The sequence below is a fragment of the Eptesicus fuscus genome, chromosome 5 (genome assembly GCF_027574615.1).
Source record: "Eptesicus fuscus isolate TK198812 chromosome 5, DD_ASM_mEF_20220401, whole genome shotgun sequence".
NCBI classification, from domain to species: domain Eukaryota; kingdom Metazoa; phylum Chordata; class Mammalia; order Chiroptera; family Vespertilionidae; genus Eptesicus; species Eptesicus fuscus.
This window is the reverse complement of record NC_072477.1, coordinates 20178058-20197594: the sequence shown is the minus strand read 5'-3', so window position 1 is coordinate 20197594 and position 19537 is coordinate 20178058. Positions and strand designations below refer to the sequence as shown.

Below are 19537 nucleotides of genomic sequence, written 5' to 3'. Positions count from 1 at the left end.
GCGGCTTTGTTTAGGGATAAGGGGCTTTTGGCTGTTAGGAAATTCTTTACTAAGGGTACTGGCCTTTCTGAGCATTTTGGATACCCAAAAGGTAGAGCCCAGGAGACAACCAACAGGAAAACACCCTGGGTCCCCTCCTGTCATCCCAACCACAGACCCAGGAAATCACACGGCCCATCCACGGGCTTAGAGGCAGGAGGAAGACAGAGTGAGCGGCTGGAAAGGCTCTGCTGTACCTTTGATTCAGCACCGCGAAGTGAACAGCATAGATGGCCGTGTAGAGAGCCAGCGGCAGCACTATGAGGCACAGGATACGGGCAGTCAGGTGTTTTCCCACAGTCACCTGCAGACAGAGCCAGTGCTATTCCTTATGCCTTTCATGTGCATTATATATGTTTTTATGTATAAGTCATAGTCACAATAAAATTGAAAAACCAATAGCCATTAAGAAAAACTCTGTGGAAATGCTTTCTATAACACCCACCACGGGAACAATGCCTGGGACTGAACAGGAGCCAGCCCCCTGCTGCCTGTCCAGGCCCTCACCCTGGACACCAGACTGTCACTGCGCCACCAACAAAGCGATGCCTGTATCTTCAGCATTGTCACTCATCAGTCCCCTCTCCATCCCAGTCACACTGGTCCCTGCACTTTCCTGGAGCTTCCTGTACTGGCCAGCCCCACCCATCGCATGGATGACTGCTCCTTATTTTAACTTCAGGCCTCAGTGTCTTCCCAGAAGTCCTCCTGCATCACCTGAGACTGGTTCACACCCTCCTCTGTGCTCTCACAGAACTTGTTTGTTGAACTATAATTACCTGTTCACTTATTTCTCTCTCTCCATTGTCTCTAGAAGGCAGGGATCGTTGTTTTATTCATCTGCATATTGTGTCTCACATTTAGAGGATAGCATGTCTGTATTTTCTGAATAAATAAACTTGTTGGGACTTGGTTCAGAGGCCATGGAGCAGCATTTAGTAAAAGAGTCTGCCTCCCCTCAGCCTGAACCCTAGGTCTGCCTCTATAGCCTGTATGACCTGGGGCGCGTTATTACCTCTCTAGGTCTTGATTTCCTCATTTGTAAAGAGAGGGTAATAACTACCTACCACATAAGACTGTGATGAAAAGAAAATGAGATAATGAAGGTAAAGCATATTGCATAGCGCCCAGCACAGAATCAGACCTTCATAAACAATACTGTAATAAACCTTACTGGCTTCCAAATCTGGAAAGCCTGATTTGGGAAAAGAAAACTGTGAGTTCACGAAGTCTCCTGACCACTTCACCTAGGGTCCCCTGCGTCAGCGCCTGACATATACCAGTATTTGGCATGAGCCCAACTGGACAGAATCCTCTGGCTGGGTAGTTTGCAGAAACCAATGCCAAAAATGAATTCCAGGAATGTGAGTCTATCCTCGCCCTTTATACCAGCCCAGCCTCTCAGCCATGGCCCACTCCCCCATCCTGCTGCCTGCATAGAGCAGCTGGCCCAGCCTGCCTGGGCCCAGGACACAGCCACTCACGCCTGCAGCAGAGGCAGAGGTAGGCCACTGGCTCTGCTGAGCAATACTGGGGAGCAAAGACATTTCTACAAGCACTTGGTTCTCACCAATGAAAGACTGAGGTCTCCAAACAGGTGCCAAAGGTCTGATACGGTGTTCCACCCCACGTGCAGGATGATAAAGAGGCCAACAAACTTGACCCCTATAGCACCAGCCAGATTAATGCCAGTCAGGCTGAGCCAGAACCACCAGGGGGCAGAGAAGGGCCTGAAAACCAACAAGACACAGAGTTCAGTTTGGCAGCTGGAACCAAACTCAAAAGCAAGAGCATCAGTGGGCAAGGGCGCGGGTTCTCTGACTCTGAGGGGCTGTGCTGTACCCTCTCTGTGAGGGCTCCTAACCTCAGGGGACCACGTGGCTCCAAGGACAGTATGATTTGTGAAACTTGAAACTGCAGGAAGCACAGTGTGGGTGGGAGTGAGGAGGATCTTTTTCTGTGAGAGGGGTCAATGCTTTCCTGGATAAGTAAGCAAAAAGCTTTTCTTCAAGGGGCAACCAATCATGTGGATGTCAGAGGGAAATCCAGAGAAGCCACTGAATTGAGTCAGCCCTCTCCTTTGTCACCTCTGGGCCTGTCAAAGCCAGCATTTGTCCACTGCTTACTATGTGTCAGGCACTGCTCCAAGTACTCTGCACACATTAACTCTTCAACTTCCGCTAACCCCATGAGGTAGATCCTATTATTATCCTCTTTGACTAGTACACATGGGGAAAGCAAAGGACAGAGAGGTTAGGTAATACAGCTAGCAAGCGGTGGAGCATGGTTCCAACCAGGGCAGTCGGTGCCAAGGTTTGTGGTACTTACAGCTCCTAACACACTGTGCTGCAATTTTCTCACTCTCTGGCGGCCTCCCCTGCCAGAGCGAACGCTCCTTAACAGCCAGACCTAAGTCCCGCTGTACCTCCAGCTCCTAGCACAGTACCTGGCACAGAGTATGCATTCCAGAAACGGCAGGTGGAAGTGAATCTGGCAGAGACAGAAGATAACCCAAAGCCAGAGAGACCTGGTGGCCACTGGATCAGGCTTTATTAGCATAACATCATTTAATGAGATAACATAATTTAATGAGTGTTGTCATGGTGAAACCAAGTGGACTTCTAGAAAAGCCTAGACGAGTCAGCTCTTTTGGTTGGAATAGAATGAATGTATAGTACTCTCTCAAAGGTAGAAGAATGATCTGGAAAGGACTACCCTGGGGAAGACGAGGCCCTCTAGTACAGCTTTAGAACTTAGCAGGGTCTGCAAGGATCCTCTTGACTGCTATGGGCCACTCAAGCCAGCCTATATATCTATTCCCACCGTTAGGTCCGGGCTGGATGTAACACCCACCAAGGAAGGGAGAAAACAAACATTCCCAAGCAGGATCTACCCTGGTTCCCTCCCCTCTAGGATGGAGAGTGTGAGAGATAAAGTTGCCCTGGGGTCTCCTAACCAGCACCGGTGCCAACGGGTGGCTTATAAGTTGGTGGGAAGGCATTAGGACCCTCCATAATATCCACAAACCCCTATCTAAATCCACCCCCACTGTAAAAATGATAATATTCTTGAAAAATACAATTGACATTTTCTTAGTCATAAAGCAAAAATAAATCTATAGAAAACTTTTTCAAATCTATTTTTGTGATCTAAAATGGGTAATCTAAGTTTTTTTAAAAGTTGGAGTGCCTTAAACTCAGCCTCAAGACAGATCCTCTAGGCACTTACCCTGTCCCTGACCATTATAGAAATTTTGGAGCTGCCGTAACGGCCTCTGGACTTCCCCCTCGCCTCCCCCTCACCCCCCCCCCACCCCACCCCACCCCCCCCACACACACACATACTCCCAAAGATGGTGTTTCTGACCTGTCAGCACAGGAGTTGTACTTGACCATGCTCAGCATGGCAGCCATGATGAAAAACATCAAGATGGGGTCAAGGAGGATGTACTGGGACAGAGTGAGGCATCCTGTGTCTGAAAAACATGAGCTCAGTGGTCAAAAAATGGGATCAGAGATGGGCCCCCGAGAACCAAACACCCCAGCAATAAGTCCCCCTTGTGTTTAATTGCAGTCAAGACTAGATGGGCCACTGAGTCACTGGGGAGGTAGAAGGTCACAGCTTGGGGGTACACCAAAGGCCAATGATACGAAATAGTATCCCACACTTCTTCCAGGCCCTTAACTCAAGAAAGGATCATGTCACTCATTCAGATAGAGCAGTCCTGAGATGAGGGCTCTTGCAGAGGATGCCTGTGGCACAGGACAATCTGTGGATATGATGAGTGGATATGATGGTACCTTTATGTTCCAGATAGGAACAGCCTCAAAAAGAGAGTTCTGCCGCCTTGCTCATATAGCCACAAATGACCTACACCTAGGGTAGTCTTACCATTTTGCATGAAGTCTATATTGGGAGCTGATTCTCCAGATAGGTGCCAAAGTGAAACAAAATTTCATTATATCATGCCCCTGCTTAAACTCTCCAATGTCTTCCCATCTCACTCAGACTAACAAACTCCTCATGACAATGCTGAAGTCTGCACGGTTTCCCTACCTATCCAACCTCCTACCCCAACACCCTCTGCCTCACTCACTCCACTCCCGCCCGACTGGCCTTCTTGCTGTTCCTTGAATCCCCTAAGTGCTGCCTTATGCCAGGACCACCGCACATGCTGTTCCCTCTGCCTGAACACTCTTCCCTCACATCTCTGCATGGCGTAACCTTTTGCTTCACACAGGTCTCTGCTCAAGGCCACCTCCTTAAGTAGCTCCTCACTGACCACCCTCCCTAAAACAGGATCATTCCTCATGACTTTATTCTTCACCCACTCTATTTTCTACATTGCACTTATTGCTTAGAATGTTGCATTATAACTTAGTAATTTACTGGCTTATCACCTGCCCCACTAGGGAGTAAGCTCCTCATCTTCTGAGGCCGAGAAAAGTGGCCTAGAAAGAGGGGATGCTTTAAAAATAATATTGACTGAGAAAATAAATAAATGACAATAACTGAAAAGGAAATTAAAGACACAAAGGAAAAAGCCACCAATCCTCTAGCAAGAAGCCCTATAACCTTGCAGCATATCGATCAAAACAAGGCCAGAATCACCCCTAAAATACCCACTTACAGCGGTCTGGACTCCTTTAAATGTTAAGCTCTGTCAGGTCATGAATTCACTTTCAGAAGAACAAGGCTAGCAACAAGATCGGTTTCTAGGGATGAGCTCTCATTTAGCCATGGGAGGATTATCCACAGAAAATACGTAAGTTCCCATTTTACTACCCCCTGCTACCGAGCTACTTTGAGGCATCGCCCTTGCATTCAGCTAAAATTAGTTTAAGGAATACAAACTAATCTTTTTTTTTTTTAAATATATTTCTTTATTGATTTCAGAGAGGAAAGGAGAAGGAGAGAGAGATAGAAACATCAATGATGAGAATAATTGATTGGCTGCCTCCTGCACGCCCCCCACTGGGGATCGAGCCCGCAACCCAGGCACGTGCCCTTGGCCGGAATCGAACCTGGGACCCTTGAGTCCTCAGACCAACGCTCTATCCACTGAGCCAAGCCGGCTAGGGCTACAAACTAATCTTGATAGTAACCTAAGAGAAGCAGAATTAGAATTTAGGCCTCCTCTCTCTCTCTCTCTCTCTCTCTCTCTCTCTCTCTCTCTCTCTCACACACACACACACACACACACACACACACACATTTATCTTCTTATCCAAACAACTGGAGCTCATCTATGCCAACTCTCCCTTCTAATAATGTAAAGGCTTGCTACATACAAGTATATATATATAGTAAGTATTACTAGTGAATAAAATAAGATTTGTAATACATTTACTCAATCCTAAAGTTACTTAACAACTGGGCCCATAGACAGATCTGTAAATGTGTTGATTTCCAGCCACATTCACAGTGTAGCACACAATTTCCCAAGAAACGTGGTAGAAGACAACTTACCAAAGGTGAGGAGGGCAGCGCTGAGCAGTGCTGCGGGGAGGGACTTGGACAGCTCCAGTACAGTGAGGTAGGCAAAGGGGATCAGCAAGGAACCGAGGAACGCACAGAACTATGGAAGAAAAAGAGAAGCAGTCAAATAACCAGATTAGCTAAGGCTCAGGGACCTACAAGCTCAGGTCTAAGATAAAAGACCCCAATGAGGACATTACATGGTGACCTAAAATCAACTGGCACATGTACAAATGAGAAAGGGGTGGTGTAATCATGAGGCATCAAATCAAGCAGCATTTAGTTCCTTCCCACTGAGCACCAACTTGTGCACTGACACGAAATCAGCCAAGTTCAGCCAGGAAGGCATGGGCGGGATGGCACACTGGTTTCAGGTAGGGGATGCGGGTTGGACTACCTATCACTACTAGCTGTGACCGTGAGGAAGTCACATGTCTCTTTACTCAGCCTCCCCATCTGTGTATGTGTAATGTGAAGAATAAGAGTTCTTACCTCAAAGGGTTTATACTCTGAAGATTAAATGACCTAAAGTTTATTAACACAAAGAAAGTACTTGATAAACATTAACTTCTATTACAAAACTATGGACACAAGTTAAGAAAGACCTCTCTGAGGTGTTTTAATATTGTAGAGAATTCTATTGTTATTTCTGTTATTTCTGCCTTAGCCCTTTTCTTCAATCATACCAGGAACCACTCTTTAATCTACAGGTTGTATTTTTTATTTTAGCAAAAAGATTGCTTTGCACTTCAGTAATTGGAGGGGGTTTTTTTGCTTTATTTTTAACCATAAGCCTTCTCTGTACCTTCCTACTCTATCCATCAAAGTAAATAGGCAAGCCCATGAGAATGAAAATTCTCACATTTGGGCTGTCACCTTTTGTTAACAGAAAGCAATGTGCCCTAGTGTGAAAGGGAACAAGGCTGTCATATTTGGCCTTCTCAGTTCCCATAACAAGTTCACAATGAGTCAGGCCTATATCCAATTACACATGCTATATGGTATTCAAAAGTCATTAAGAAGACACAAGGTCACTTAGAATATGAACGTGAGGGTATGGGACACTTCTTGTTTAATATGGTATATGACCATGCAAATTATCCAACAATTTGTCCAAATAAGCACTTTGTATTTATCTAAAGTGTTTGAGCTCCTCAATGAAAGGGGTTTGTAAATGTAACTTGCTTTGAGAGCTCTACGTTGAAGGTCAGTTTCTTCAGGTTTCATGCAGCTACAGGTATGGAGTGCCCAGACTTAGGTGTTGAGGCCCTGCCATGCTCCCTCAAGGCTGCTGCTGGGATGCAGGGAACAGAGGGAGCGGACACATGGCCTCCCTCCCAAGACTGGCACACCCCTTGTGTGTGCCTGAAACCTTCATGGGAAAGAAGTAGGAACCTGGTGCCAGGAGTGTGGGGATGCTGAAGTCTTAAGAAAGGGCCCTCAGAGATAAGCAATACTCCAGCAGGTGTGGTCTGAGAGAGGAAGAACATGTAGCTTGCCAATGTGCTGAGGCCAGTGCTGGGACTACAGGAGACTCCTGGCGCCTGGGTCCCAGGCTGCTCTCCAACCTGCAGTCTGATGCCTCACATGGGCATAACAGATGACAGGGAGGGCTTGCTCCTATATATATAATCTCCATTATCTGTGGCCTCCCCTTCCCTTCTTACCCACACCAGTTCTGAGTCTCTACACCTGAATTTCTACTAAAGGGTATGGATCCAGTCATCCTACCCCCACCCCAAAGTCCATTGTGTACACCTGCCACCACCCCAGGATATCCAACTGTAACATTTGTGAGTGTGGCCCCAGGGCTCAGTGAGGCTCTTTCAAGTCAGGAAGCCTTACTCCTCTCATTCCCATGTAGTTGTGATGCTCATATCTGTCCCCAGGCTTCTGGAACATAAAGGTACCATCATACCCACTCAGGTAGCCAGCAAGACCTATCAGCATCTGAGAGAAAGAGAACAAACAAAAACAATGAGAGACCTTTGAGAGGAGATTCCTTCATCCCCTGAACTTCCCTCCAGCAGCACCCAGGCTTTGGCTTCCCTTGACAACTGTCCATAGAAGGAGTTGACAATGTGACATTTTCTCCTGCAGCTGTTCAAAGCAAAGAATCTCTTGTCTATAGAGCTCATTGCTTAAAACAAATCCTCTCTTGTGTTAAGGCCAAGTTCTTGGGAACAGTGCAGACTGGACACTTAGAAAGAAAAAAATCCCACAATTTGAAGGGCAGGGCCAATGAGGGGCTCGCTCATCTGCCTTCTTTCACTTGCTATGAAATAAAAGCTGATAGCTCATTGTGGCGGTGAGGAGGGGGGGGAAGAGGGGCTGATTCCTGGGGAGACTGGAAAATGAGGTTCCAAGTCAGAATGAGGAGGCAGAAAAGTGGCCAAGTTTCTACACATCAGGATAGAGACAGGGAGGGAGGGGGATAGAAAAGAGGAAAGACAGCTGCATTTCCCCAGAGGGGAACAGAGAAGTCCCAGTGGAAAAAATGCCAAAAGGCCAGAGACTGGCTTCTCCTTTTTCCAGTATTCCAAGGGAGACAGCCTTGGCACATCCCAAACCAGGACAAATCAACCATAAACTAAGACAAAAATCCTTCAAAACATTTGGGAGGGTCAGCCTCTTTCTATCTTTCCTTGTGTAAAATACTTTTCACACAAGCAATCAGAAGCAGCGAAAACATAAAAACTGCCAGCAAACACCAAGCATCTGTAACAGCCCCAGGCTGCCCCAGCCCGAGCAGTTGGGTTAGGCTGTGTGGAGGGAAAGCCCCTCCCAGCAGCACTGCTTGTGGGGGCCTGGATTTGGACCACTAACCAGCTCACTCTTTTCTCTAAGTAGTTCCAGAGTCGCTGTCTATAGTTCCATGTCAAAGTATAGAATCCCAAGTTCAGCAGTAAGTGATTATAAAGCCTTGTTTAAAAATAAAAATAAAAATAAAAAGAAGGAATCCTAGGGTCCAGAGGTTAATTTAATGTAATTAATTTAATACAAAGTAATGTAAGGTATTGTAAAGACAGAGTCATCCAAATACCCAGATGAACTAAAACTGGCAGGTGACAATCAAAGCAGATGCTCCTTCCTACCTGGGGTCTCGGAGGACAAGCTGCCTGGTGCTGGTCTAAATTCCCAGATTGCTTGGCTGGTCAGGCACTCCGAATTCTGTTCCTTCTCAGTTCCCTCAAGGTTAAAAGTAGCCCTGAGCTAATTTCCTAACTAACTAACTCATCCAAATCAGTAAGAAAAGGAACAACCTACTACAAAAATGTGCAAATTCATAGAAAAGAAAATACAAATCACTCATAAACATATGAAAAAGAAATGTTCAACCTAACTCATAAAGACATGCAAATGAAAACAGTGATGTACCACTTTTTACTTTCAAGTTGGCAGTTTTGACAGTATAATCACACAAGTGCTGACAATGGTGTGGGAAGCAAACACCCTCATACACTGTTGGTGGAACTATGTATCATTGCAAAAATTTTCAAGAAAACCTAGCAATCTCTAACACAAATTTAAATGTCCCTTTAATTCTCTAGTTTGCCCACTGAGAATCTTTTATATACACCTGTACAACTACGAAAATATATAGGTACAAGGATGTTCATGCAATATCTTTTGCTATGACTGAAAGTTGGAAATAACATAAATGCCCATGAATTGAAGAGAGGTGAAGTAATTTATAGCACATCTATATAATGAAATAATATAGTCATTAAAAAGAATGGAGTACATTTTTATGTGCTAATGTGGAAAGAATTGAAGAAACATCATGTTTAAAACACAAGTTGCTACCCTGACTAGTATGGCTCAGTTGGATGGGCATTGTCATGTGCAACGAAAGATTGCCAGTTTGATTCCTGGTCAGAGCACATACATGCCCAGGATGCAGTCTTGATCCCTGTGGGGGGTGTACAGGAGGCAGCCGATCGATGTTTTGCTCTCATATTGATGTTTCTCTCTTTCCCTCTCTCTAAAAAAAAAAAATCAATAAACTATTCTTTTTTTTTTTAATACAAGTTGCTGAACAATTTTAGTCTGATCTGGTTTGCATAATATACTGTTCATGTGAACTAATATTTATGTTTATAAATATGTACACACTTATCCTATATAATAAAAGCCCTGCGACCAAAACTGTGGAATGATCAGAACACCACGGCCCCTTGCCCTGGCTGGCCCTACTCCCCAGGGAACAGTTATGGGTGATCAGGCAGGCAGGCAGAGGTGGTTAGGGGTGATCAGGCAGGCAGGCAGAGGTGGTTAGGGGTGATCAGGCAGGCAGGCGAGTGGTTAGGGGTGATCAGGCAGGCAGGCAAGCAGTTAGGAGCCAGTGGTCCTGGATTGTGAGAGGGATGTCAGCCTGCCAGTTTAGGCCCGATCCTGTAGGGATCACTGCGGGATCAGGCCTAAACCCTGAAAGGTCCTGGATTGTGAGAGGGTGAAGGCCGGGCTGAGGGACTCCGCCTCCCCCTCCCCCCGCCACCCTCCACCACCCCATGCACGAATTTCGTGCGCTGGGCCTCTAGTATTTGTATAAAAAGTTTCTGAGAGGATATATAAGAAACTTAACAACGGTGACCACAGAGTTACCGCTGAAGAATTGAAATGTGAGGGAAGGTAGCTTTTGACCTTCTATTTCCTTCTGTACTGATCACATTTTTTCCTATGTGCAGGCATTTTTATTTCTTTAATAGTATCTATTTGACTGGAGCCCAGGTGTCCAGGGCTGGGATCTGCGTAAAGTGTCAGGTATGGGCTTTACTACTGAAAGAGAAAATGCCCTACTCACTCCTTAAAGGGGCTTTTGACTGGCTTGGCCTCAGAACCTATGGAAGCTACTCTGCTTTCTCTCCCACGGTTTTCTAATTTGCTCATCACTGTCTTTCAGCCAGGTAGAGCACAGGACCACCAGGAGGTAAGTGAGAGGAGCAGGCTTAGAACGAAGCCTCGCGTGTCTCCCTCCACACAGGGCCAGAAGTGTGGAAGGGAAGGCTTCAGGAAAAACAAATCAGCCAGTGTTTTCCATCTTCACTGTGCCAATCGCAAGGGGACTCCAAAAGCCACAGGCTGAAAGACTAGACTGGGTTTCCTATGAAAAGCCTCCTCTCCAGAGGTCTGGTTCCCAGGCTTTATTCTTTCTCTCCATTTATTTTTTCTGATTTTCAATTGAAATCAAAGTCATGTACTGTAAAATGCACCATGTTAAAGTATACTGAGGTTTTTAGTTTATTCATAAGATTGTGCATCCATTACCACTACCTAATTCCAGAACATTTCATCACCCCAAAAAGAAACTCCGCACCCATCTGCAGTCACTCCTCAATCCCCCTGCCTGCCAGACCCTGGCAACTACTAATCTTATTTCTGTCTCTGTGGATTTGCCAATTCTGGACATTTCATTTAAATGGACTCATACAATATGTGGCCTTTTGTGTATGGCTTCTTTCACTTAGCATACTGTTTATAAGTTCCATCCATGTTGTAGCATGTATCAATACTTCGTTCCATTTTTATAGCTGAGTAATACTCCACTGTATAGATATACCACATTTTGCTTATCCATCCATCAGTTGATCAACTCTCTCTCAATTTCTGAGCCCAGAGGACCCCTAAAAATACCAAAGATTTTCCATGAAAGCAACTGGTCTGGAATGTCAGGGAATTCAACAAGGCCAAGAATTAAGTCCAAAACCAAGACTTGGCTGTTGTTTGCCACTGCTCACCTTTCCCAGAGGGGGGTGCACATCAAAGAAAAAGGTACGGTTGATATAGTAACTTCCCATTTTTCCAAAGTGAGTTTCATCCCAACTAAAGGAAAAACAAAGAGAAATGAGAATTTTTAAATTATCATACAACCCAAATAGCCTTAATAGAGCATGATTAAAATTAGTTAAAACCAAAGACTATGAGTTTCAAGCAATTAATGAGAAATTTTGAATTAAAAAAAAACTTTTTTGGCATAGTGATTTGAGGAAGCAAGACATCAAGTTGCACATTAATCTTCATTTAGATAAATTTTAAAAAGTTAGCAAAGATTTACCAACCATTTATCATAAATTTAAGCTGAGTCTATATTTATTCTGTATTTTGAGTTTCTATTTATTTTTTTAATATATTTTATTGATTTTTTTACAGAGAGGAAGGGAAAGGGAGAGTTGGAAACATGAATTAGAGAGAAACATCAATCAGCTGCCTCCTGTACACCCGGTACTGGGGATGTGCCCACAACCAAGGTACATGCCCTTGACCGGAATCGAACCTGGGATCCTTGAGTCCGCAGGCCGATGCTCTATCCACTGAACCAAACCAGTTAGGGCTCTATTTATTTTAAAGAGGCAAAGAGTTTTCTTATAATATAGAAAGGTTTGTAGTAAGGGTTTTCTTCCAAGGCTGTTAAACGTCAAACTCTGAGACTACGTTTGCTACTAGAAACTACATTACTATTATCACAACCTACATCATGGGCTACTGGTCAGAGAGAGCCTAGAACCCATGATGTTACAGAAGTCTGACTTTGTTTATCAACCTGTGGTAATTAACCTGCTGACTATGAACTCGCTGGTCTTATTACAATGAACTATTATGTAAAATTTGAGGGCTTTCTTACTAAGTTAAGAGTCTAACTAAAATATATTCTCACTGCACAAATAATTTTGTAACGCAATAAGTGATTCTAACACATTATCTTTTAAACACATTGCAAAGTCTTGTTCTTCTATACAACCACATAAAACTTTTTTAAAATATATTTTTATTGGTTTCAGAGGGGAAGGGAGAGGGAGAGAGAAACATCAGTGATGAGAGAGAATCCTTGATCAGTTCCCTCCTGCACACCCCATACTGGGGATTGAGCCAGCAACCCGGCCATGTGCCCTCATGAGGAATCAAATGTGACCTCCTGGTTCATAGGTCGACGCTCAACCACTGAGCCATGCCGGCCGGGTAACACATTACCTTTTAAACACAATGCAAAGTCTTGTTCTTCTATACAACCACATCAAACTTTTTACACCCTACATGAGGGCTTTGCAGTGGCAGCCCCATTACCCAGCAGAGCCTGGCCATTTCTGTTTGTCAGTCTCTCTCTGCAGCTCAGAAATGGTTGCTTTCTGGTGACTAGCACATCTCCAGGCCAGCTTCCATAACTATTCATTACTGACCTACAACATAACAGGCAAAAGATGCTTTTCCCAACAATGGTGATGTCAAAGGGAGAAATAACTTCCAAGCAGTGTGACAAAACAGATCTGCAGAAAGAGAGATCCAGTCCAGCGGCAGCACTTCCTAACAGCATGGCCTAGCGAAATCACTCACCTTCTCCAGATCCCTTCTCATCTACACAATGAAGACAGTAACAGCACCTGCCATGTCCCCTCGCAGGGAGGTTTTAGGGCTCAATTCAGATGACACACATGAAAGAACTCTATGGACTAAAAAGTCTCACACATGCTGGGCACGATTTAAACTGAACCAGCATTTGTGGTTAGCTATGAAGTCTGTTTGGAAACCTATTGACAAAAGGGTATGAGATTTTCACTTCAAAAATGTCCCAGGTAAAACTAGTACAGTAAGTCCACACTTAACACTGTCAATGGGTTCTGTGACTTTAAGCAAATGATGTATAATAAAAACAATTTTACAATAGGATAACTGTTATAAACAAGAGTTAAATTCCTACGGCATCTCGATATTACAACAAAACTACATTGAACGAGAATATGTTAATCAACGTTAAGAGAGGACCTGCAATTGTAGTATTCACATTTCTTCTTGGCTTTTATTGCATGCTTGTGTTGAGAGAAACAGTCCTCCTTGGATCTCTCTGGCTCCCACAGACCTTGCAGGGTATGCCAAGGATGCAAGGCCCTGACCACTCTTTACTGGGGCCATTTCTCAGGGCTATGTTTAAGCAAGCAATCTTGAGGGAAGAGTTAGCGTCTCCCTCTGTAACAGAAGCAGTCTGTTTCCTGCTTGTTATAACACAGCGGAGTCCCCAAGCTCAGTATTCCTCAGCTGATGCAGCCCAGTGTACATGCAGGCATTCATCCACCCATGGCATCACATGGAATTGGGGATAAAGGCAACCAGTGCCAATGTGCTGATGCTCATCCTGCTTGCTGTGCCACGAAAATAAGTCCTTAGTCTCTGACCCAGGCCTTTATCTTCTGCCAGCATCCATAGAACAGGCTAACTCCTTAGCTTGCAAGTAGGGTAAAATAAAATCCCACATCCTGACAGTATTTGGCGACAAGCATAGGATACTGAGAGATGGCTTTCTGTAAGAGAAAGGACAAGGACCCCCCACAGGCTGGTTTAGAGGACATGAGAAGACTCCCCAGAATTTGGTAGTGAATGCTCTTGCCCAGTGGTAGGCAGGGAAGGTAGTAAAACTCCTCACTGTTCTACCTGTTCATGAGGCTGAGCAGAGAGAGAGGCAGGATTGGAACCAACCGTCTAAGCCTTGGTTACTGCTCACTCTCTTCTGGGTAGGAGGAGGGAGAGATGTAATCATGTCAATGGGCAGCAAACCTAGGAGCCCCTGCCCAAAGGCAATGTGGATGTGGCTGCTGAATCAAGAAGTCTCTAAAGCTTACATCAATGGTGCCAGCAGTAAGGACCTTGCTACTCACTGCAGAACTTTAGGTGAAATGGAAACTTTGGGTGAGCTGTGTACTCAAGCCAAAAGTAAATGCTCCTTGCTTAGATATTCAGAGCCATTTTCTCCCTCTGTGTCCCATGATCCCTCCCCTTCTACCTTAACCTCAGCTGCTTTACAGAGTAAGAGGATTAAAGGCAGGCCAAGGTCTCACTGTTCCCAAAGGGGGCTGAAGGCCATACACACCCATGCTACCACGCTGGGCAACTCCGGGGAGGAGAGGCACTCAAACTCAGGACGCTATTAGAATCAGGGGCCCACATCTCCACCCTACTCAATCCCATGAGAAGAGGATTTGCTGGGTGCAGGGGCTACCAAAGGTGCCAAGGAGTGCATGGAGAGCCGTGTGTACAGGGACTGAAAGAAAAGGGCCTCTAAGCCCAGGGGGTCACCAGACACATGGCAGTACACTGGGGAGGAAGTGGTGCCAAGCCTATCAAGGGGCTAAAGAAGGAAAAAACTTCCTCCACCCCCTGCATCCAGCACTCCCCATACTCACTACGGGGGAATGGTGTGATCTCTGGGTGGCTATCACTGTGGCTACTGATGCCCAATTCAGTTGGAAGGTTTGAACCAAGTTCCCAATGGGAAATTGAAGGTAATGTGACCTTGTGGGTAGTGCTCTTCACCATTATTGTGGCTTACATTGCTGAATGTATAACTGGTATTGATCCCATAAGTGTCAAGTAGGATTATCCCATTCAGGGACTGCCACATGCTGAGTTGATACTATCCCCTCCTTGGTCCAGGAAAAAAATATAAATCCCAAGAAGAGAAAGGGAAAGCACAGCTTTAAAGACTGAATGGGCTGCTGGAGCGCCCAGAGGTAATTCTCCATGATAATAGCGCCCCCTGCTGATGCAGGCACCAAGTACATACTTTTTTAAAGGGGCAGCTATCAACCTACTACCATGCTAAGCTCTCAGTTGCAATTGAGTGCCTGCCATGAAGGCCTTAGGACCCCTACCACTTTGGGTGGGTCAACTTGGAATCTATGCCTAATAAGGAAAGGGCTCAACAAGCTTCACTGGTCAAACGGAAATGGCATATTGAAGAGTATAGCTGGCCCGGCCCTAGAGACATTTTGATTTTACATGAAGAGATGGTAGCTCTCCCTTTGGGAAAAACTACCTTCCTCTCCACCACCTAAAGCAAAGCCGCTGTCTCAGTGGAGCCCTTGAAGCACTGAGGTCCTTCTCAATGCTTGTGCCTGGCTCACTGATGGTTAGACTAAACTAAAAGCTGATGGAGTCCACTGGCAGCAGCAGTCATCCTGCCCCCGTGACAACTCCGGAAGGCTGCCTGCAATAAGGGGTGATGGGCATAATGGGCTGAATTGGAAGACTTCACAACCCTTGTCTTGGGCAATACTCCTAAGAAACAGACAAGTTATATTTATTCTTGGGCACCTGCCATTGGCCTAGCCATCTGTTGTGCCACTCGGAAGACTACGTATTGAGAGATTAAAAACATCCCTCTTTGGAGCCAAGAACTGTAGGAAACAATCATGGCTGCCTGCTGATAGGACAATCTGGATCACTCACATGGATGACCACGGTAAGGGCTGGTACATCTGATAAGACTGACTGGAATTAAACTGCTGATCAAACTTGTACCACAGACTGCTGCCATTGCACCAGGCCTGGAAACACATCTACTCGCATGGACTGGGTGCCAAGCAAAGGACTGTATGTTTCTGAAGTTGAAGCCATCACTGCATTGTGGCAGCCAAAAGCTGGCCTGTTAGTCTTTCAGTAAAGGAAGCCAATTGCACAGGGCATTGACTGCACCAAGGAAAGTGACTACGGTAGGACTTCGTTACCCCTCTGGACTATCACTGGTGCCTCATTTCAGATTACGGTGTTGATGATGCTGTTCCAGTACAATCATCCGACTCAAGATACACCATTGTGGACCTTTAAACTAAACTAAGTCATGTTTTCAGCTTTCCAAAGCATCCACAGTCTGACAATGGTGCATTTTTTTTTTTGCAATGGCCACCTACTAATGGGCCAATTATCAAAATATTTGAAGACATTCCACACTCCCTGCCATCCACAGGCATCTGATATTGTCAAGGACTGAATAGTCCTCTCAAGATTTCTGATTCTCCTCTCTCCTGGTTCACACACCTTAGTAAAACAGCTCTGTCACCTAATGTGGTCAGCACTAGACACGGTTCACCTCCTCTTGGCCACCAGCTGGGTAACCGGTAAGGATAAAAGGGGTGGAGGGTTGCATAAACCTATTTTGAACATTTGAGATTCTTCCCAAACCATTCGTGGGCACGATTCATCTTTCTTTCCCTAACAGCAACTCCAGATCAGCCTGGGGACATCTATGGGATTCAAATAATTCTAGTTCAGTCACCGGAAGTGGGAGGGACATGGTCCTAGAGTGTAAAGATAATGACCACTTGGTTGAGTGCACTGCTTGTCAAGCCCCCTGCAGTGGCTCATCTGGTCTCTGCCAATCCTACCTAATAAAATGGTAATATGTAAATTACCATCCTACCTAATAAAATGTAAATTACCATGACTCCGCTACGCCCACGATTGGGCCAGCGGGAGGCGCAGGGGGCGGGACTCGGGGTGGCCAGGTTAGCTGATTGGGCCAGCGGGACGCTGAGCTCAGCGTCTGCGCCATGGCTGTGCTGCAGCACAGAAGGGGCCTCTGGGGCAGCGAGCCCACGTCCCGCCATGGACCATCAAAAGCAGGGGAGCTGGGTGCCTGTCTGCTCCGGCACCAGGCCTTTCAGAAGCCTCCGCCGTGCAGGAGGCTTCCGAAAGGCCTGGTGCACCAGCGGATAGGCACCCAGCTCCCCCGCGATTGAAAGCAAAAGCGTGTAGAGGACCCTACACGTGCATGATTCAATCATGCACTGGGCCTCTGGTTTTCTAATAATGGTCTTAGCAAAAAAGGTCTGGATATTATAGGGAATAACTGGAGAAAAGGTGAAGTTACAGGTACTAAAGTGATACACACTAATATAATTATATGATGGCAAAGGAAGAAAAGAAACAATCTTGGAAGCTGGGAAGATAACATCTTAGACCTCAGGAAACGTAAAGAAAAGGGAAACAATTAATGATCCTTTCTCCTCTAGGTCCAGAACCAAAGCCTGGCAAAACATTCATATGGTACACCTACTAGTAAATCAGGTGGCAGCTGTGGCTGGCAATCTTTCTACTGAGTTTGTCAGTGTGCTATGAAATCAGAAAAACTCACATAGACATGGCCTATCTTGAACTATTCTGACGTGCCTGGTAGCATCAGCTCCCAAATACAGACCGCATAGGTGTGCAAACACACAAACTGGAAGAACCTTCTATCAATCTAATACAAATTCATATGCTTCTCCTGACACTCTAGGGGCCCTAGGTTATGTCTTGTATAGCAACTGAGGCTGCAACAACTCAGTGACACTCACTGCCCATGTGGCTTAACCAAACTACTGTAATGCAATCTAAATCAAATTTCATGGTGATCCAAATAACATTTACAAAAAGGCCTGAACTGGAGTGGCCTGTACCCCTTCAGGTAATATATTAGAAAGAGTGGGCCATAGAATGTCTTCCCATTGAGCATGAAAGTTGCTTTTTTTTTTTTTTTTTAAACGGAGGACCCACTATAATTATTGGCAATGACACCAAAGATCAGAGGTCAGTCTAAATACCTGTGCAGAGATCATGATGGATAACAGATTGGTCTCAGACTTTTTAAAATATATATGTGTTTCTTACTGATTTTTAGAGAGGAAGGAGAGGGTAAGATAGAAACACCAATAAGAGAAGCATCATCAATCAGCTGCCTCCTGAATGCCCCCTACTGGGGACAGAGCCCACAACCCAGGAATTCAACTGTGACCTCTTGGTTCCTAGGTAGACATTCAACCACTGAGCAGTCAGACTATATCCCAGCTATCTAAAATAAGACCTACTGGTCCTTTCCTCACCCCCTGATCTGTACACTTAATTATTCACAGGTGGTTGGATCTAGGACCCTGGGGAACATAGTTGAGATTAACACCACAAGCCGGCCTCATCCTGCTGCTTGGAGTCCCGCTGAAAGCAGCCTTCATTAAATGAACAGACAAATTGAACAGATTTGGTCCCTGCCTCTGTCAGCCAGGTTAATCAGAGTAGCCAATGGAGTTGCATATTCATGTGAGAATTTGCTAGAAACCAAGACAGTGTAGGATTGAGGGGTGGGACTATTGGGAGATACAATCCTCCATGAGTCTCTTGTACTTCCACACATCTTGCTGGTATGCCAAGAATGCAAGGCCCTGATTGAACTTCACCTGGGCCATTTCTCAGAGCTGTGTTTATACCAAGCAACCTTGAATATTGAGGTAATGTCTCTCACCAGGACAAAAAGAAAGCTTGCTTACTGCTTGCTATACTGGTAAAATAGTACATTCCCCAAGTTGTTGTTCCTCAAAGCTGCAAAGAAACCCACTGTGTGCAATCATCCGCCTGGGCCCTTAGCATGACCCTGTGGGACTTGCGGGGACAAGGGAAACTGACTCCAACATGCCACTATTCATTCTGCTTCCTGTGTGGTGGTAAAATGTCCTCTGTCGCTGACCCAGGAGTCTCATGTCTTCTGCCAAGACTCGTGAAACAACAAGGTAATTTATTCACTTCCAAGCTAGCAGTTTGTTAGTGTGCTTGCTTTTTAGTCGAGGAGTTCCATTTCTAACATCTCCAACACAGTGATAATGAGAAAATATGGTGTCACTTGTTGGCCAAACAAATTAACCATTTTCAGATTGTATAAAACTTTTCCTCCTCCCAGCTGGCGACTTTTTAAGCTCATGGAATGAAATCTGACCATACCTCAGTCCTGCAACTGACTCTAGAAACTAAAATCTTTCAGAAAATAAATATCTCCTCACAGGATGGTCCCAGACCTGCTTCCTAGAACCCCTGTCACCATCCCGGGACACCCAAGTTGTCCCTGCTCCCAAGGATCTAGGTACCCAGTTAAGAATTTCCCCCTCCACTGATGCTTGGAAATTCTGCAGATCAGGAACTCAGACCTTAGGAAATTCAGTACTAAGAATTTCTGGTTCTCCCTGGAAAGTTCAAATCACCTTTAAGGGCCACAATGTGAGAGCCAGGTGAGACACTGCAGCATAACCTGGAAGGCATCAAGACTGCTTCCTCAGATCCTAAGAATCCCACTGCCACCCACCAGAGCAAAGGTTCAGACTGCGATTAGCCAGAGGCAAACACCGGAAACCTCAGTTTCCCTTCCAGCGCGACCCCGCCCCCTCTTCCTGTGGATCCCGCCCCCTCCGTGCCCCAGGACCAATCAGAGGACGCGTCCCTCCTTCCAGGTTAC

General features: G+C 45.4%; 1 protein-coding gene across 1 annotated transcript in view; it reads right to left on the bottom strand.

Moving 5' to 3' along the window:
• POMT2 (protein O-mannosyltransferase 2) overlaps nt 1-19537 on the bottom strand; it is a 39050-nt gene that overhangs the window by 19188 nt on the left and 325 nt on the right. The window contains exons 2-7 of the mRNA XM_008138793.3: nt 11256-11340; nt 7363-7467; nt 5509-5617; nt 3406-3514; nt 1610-1769; nt 237-343 (exon numbers count right to left, since the gene is read on the bottom strand). Of these exons, the coding sequence (XP_008137015.2) occupies nt 237-343; nt 1610-1769; nt 3406-3514; nt 5509-5617; nt 7363-7467; nt 11256-11340 (675 nt within the window). The remainder of the gene's footprint in view (nt 1-236; nt 344-1609; nt 1770-3405; nt 3515-5508; nt 5618-7362; nt 7468-11255; nt 11341-19537) is intronic.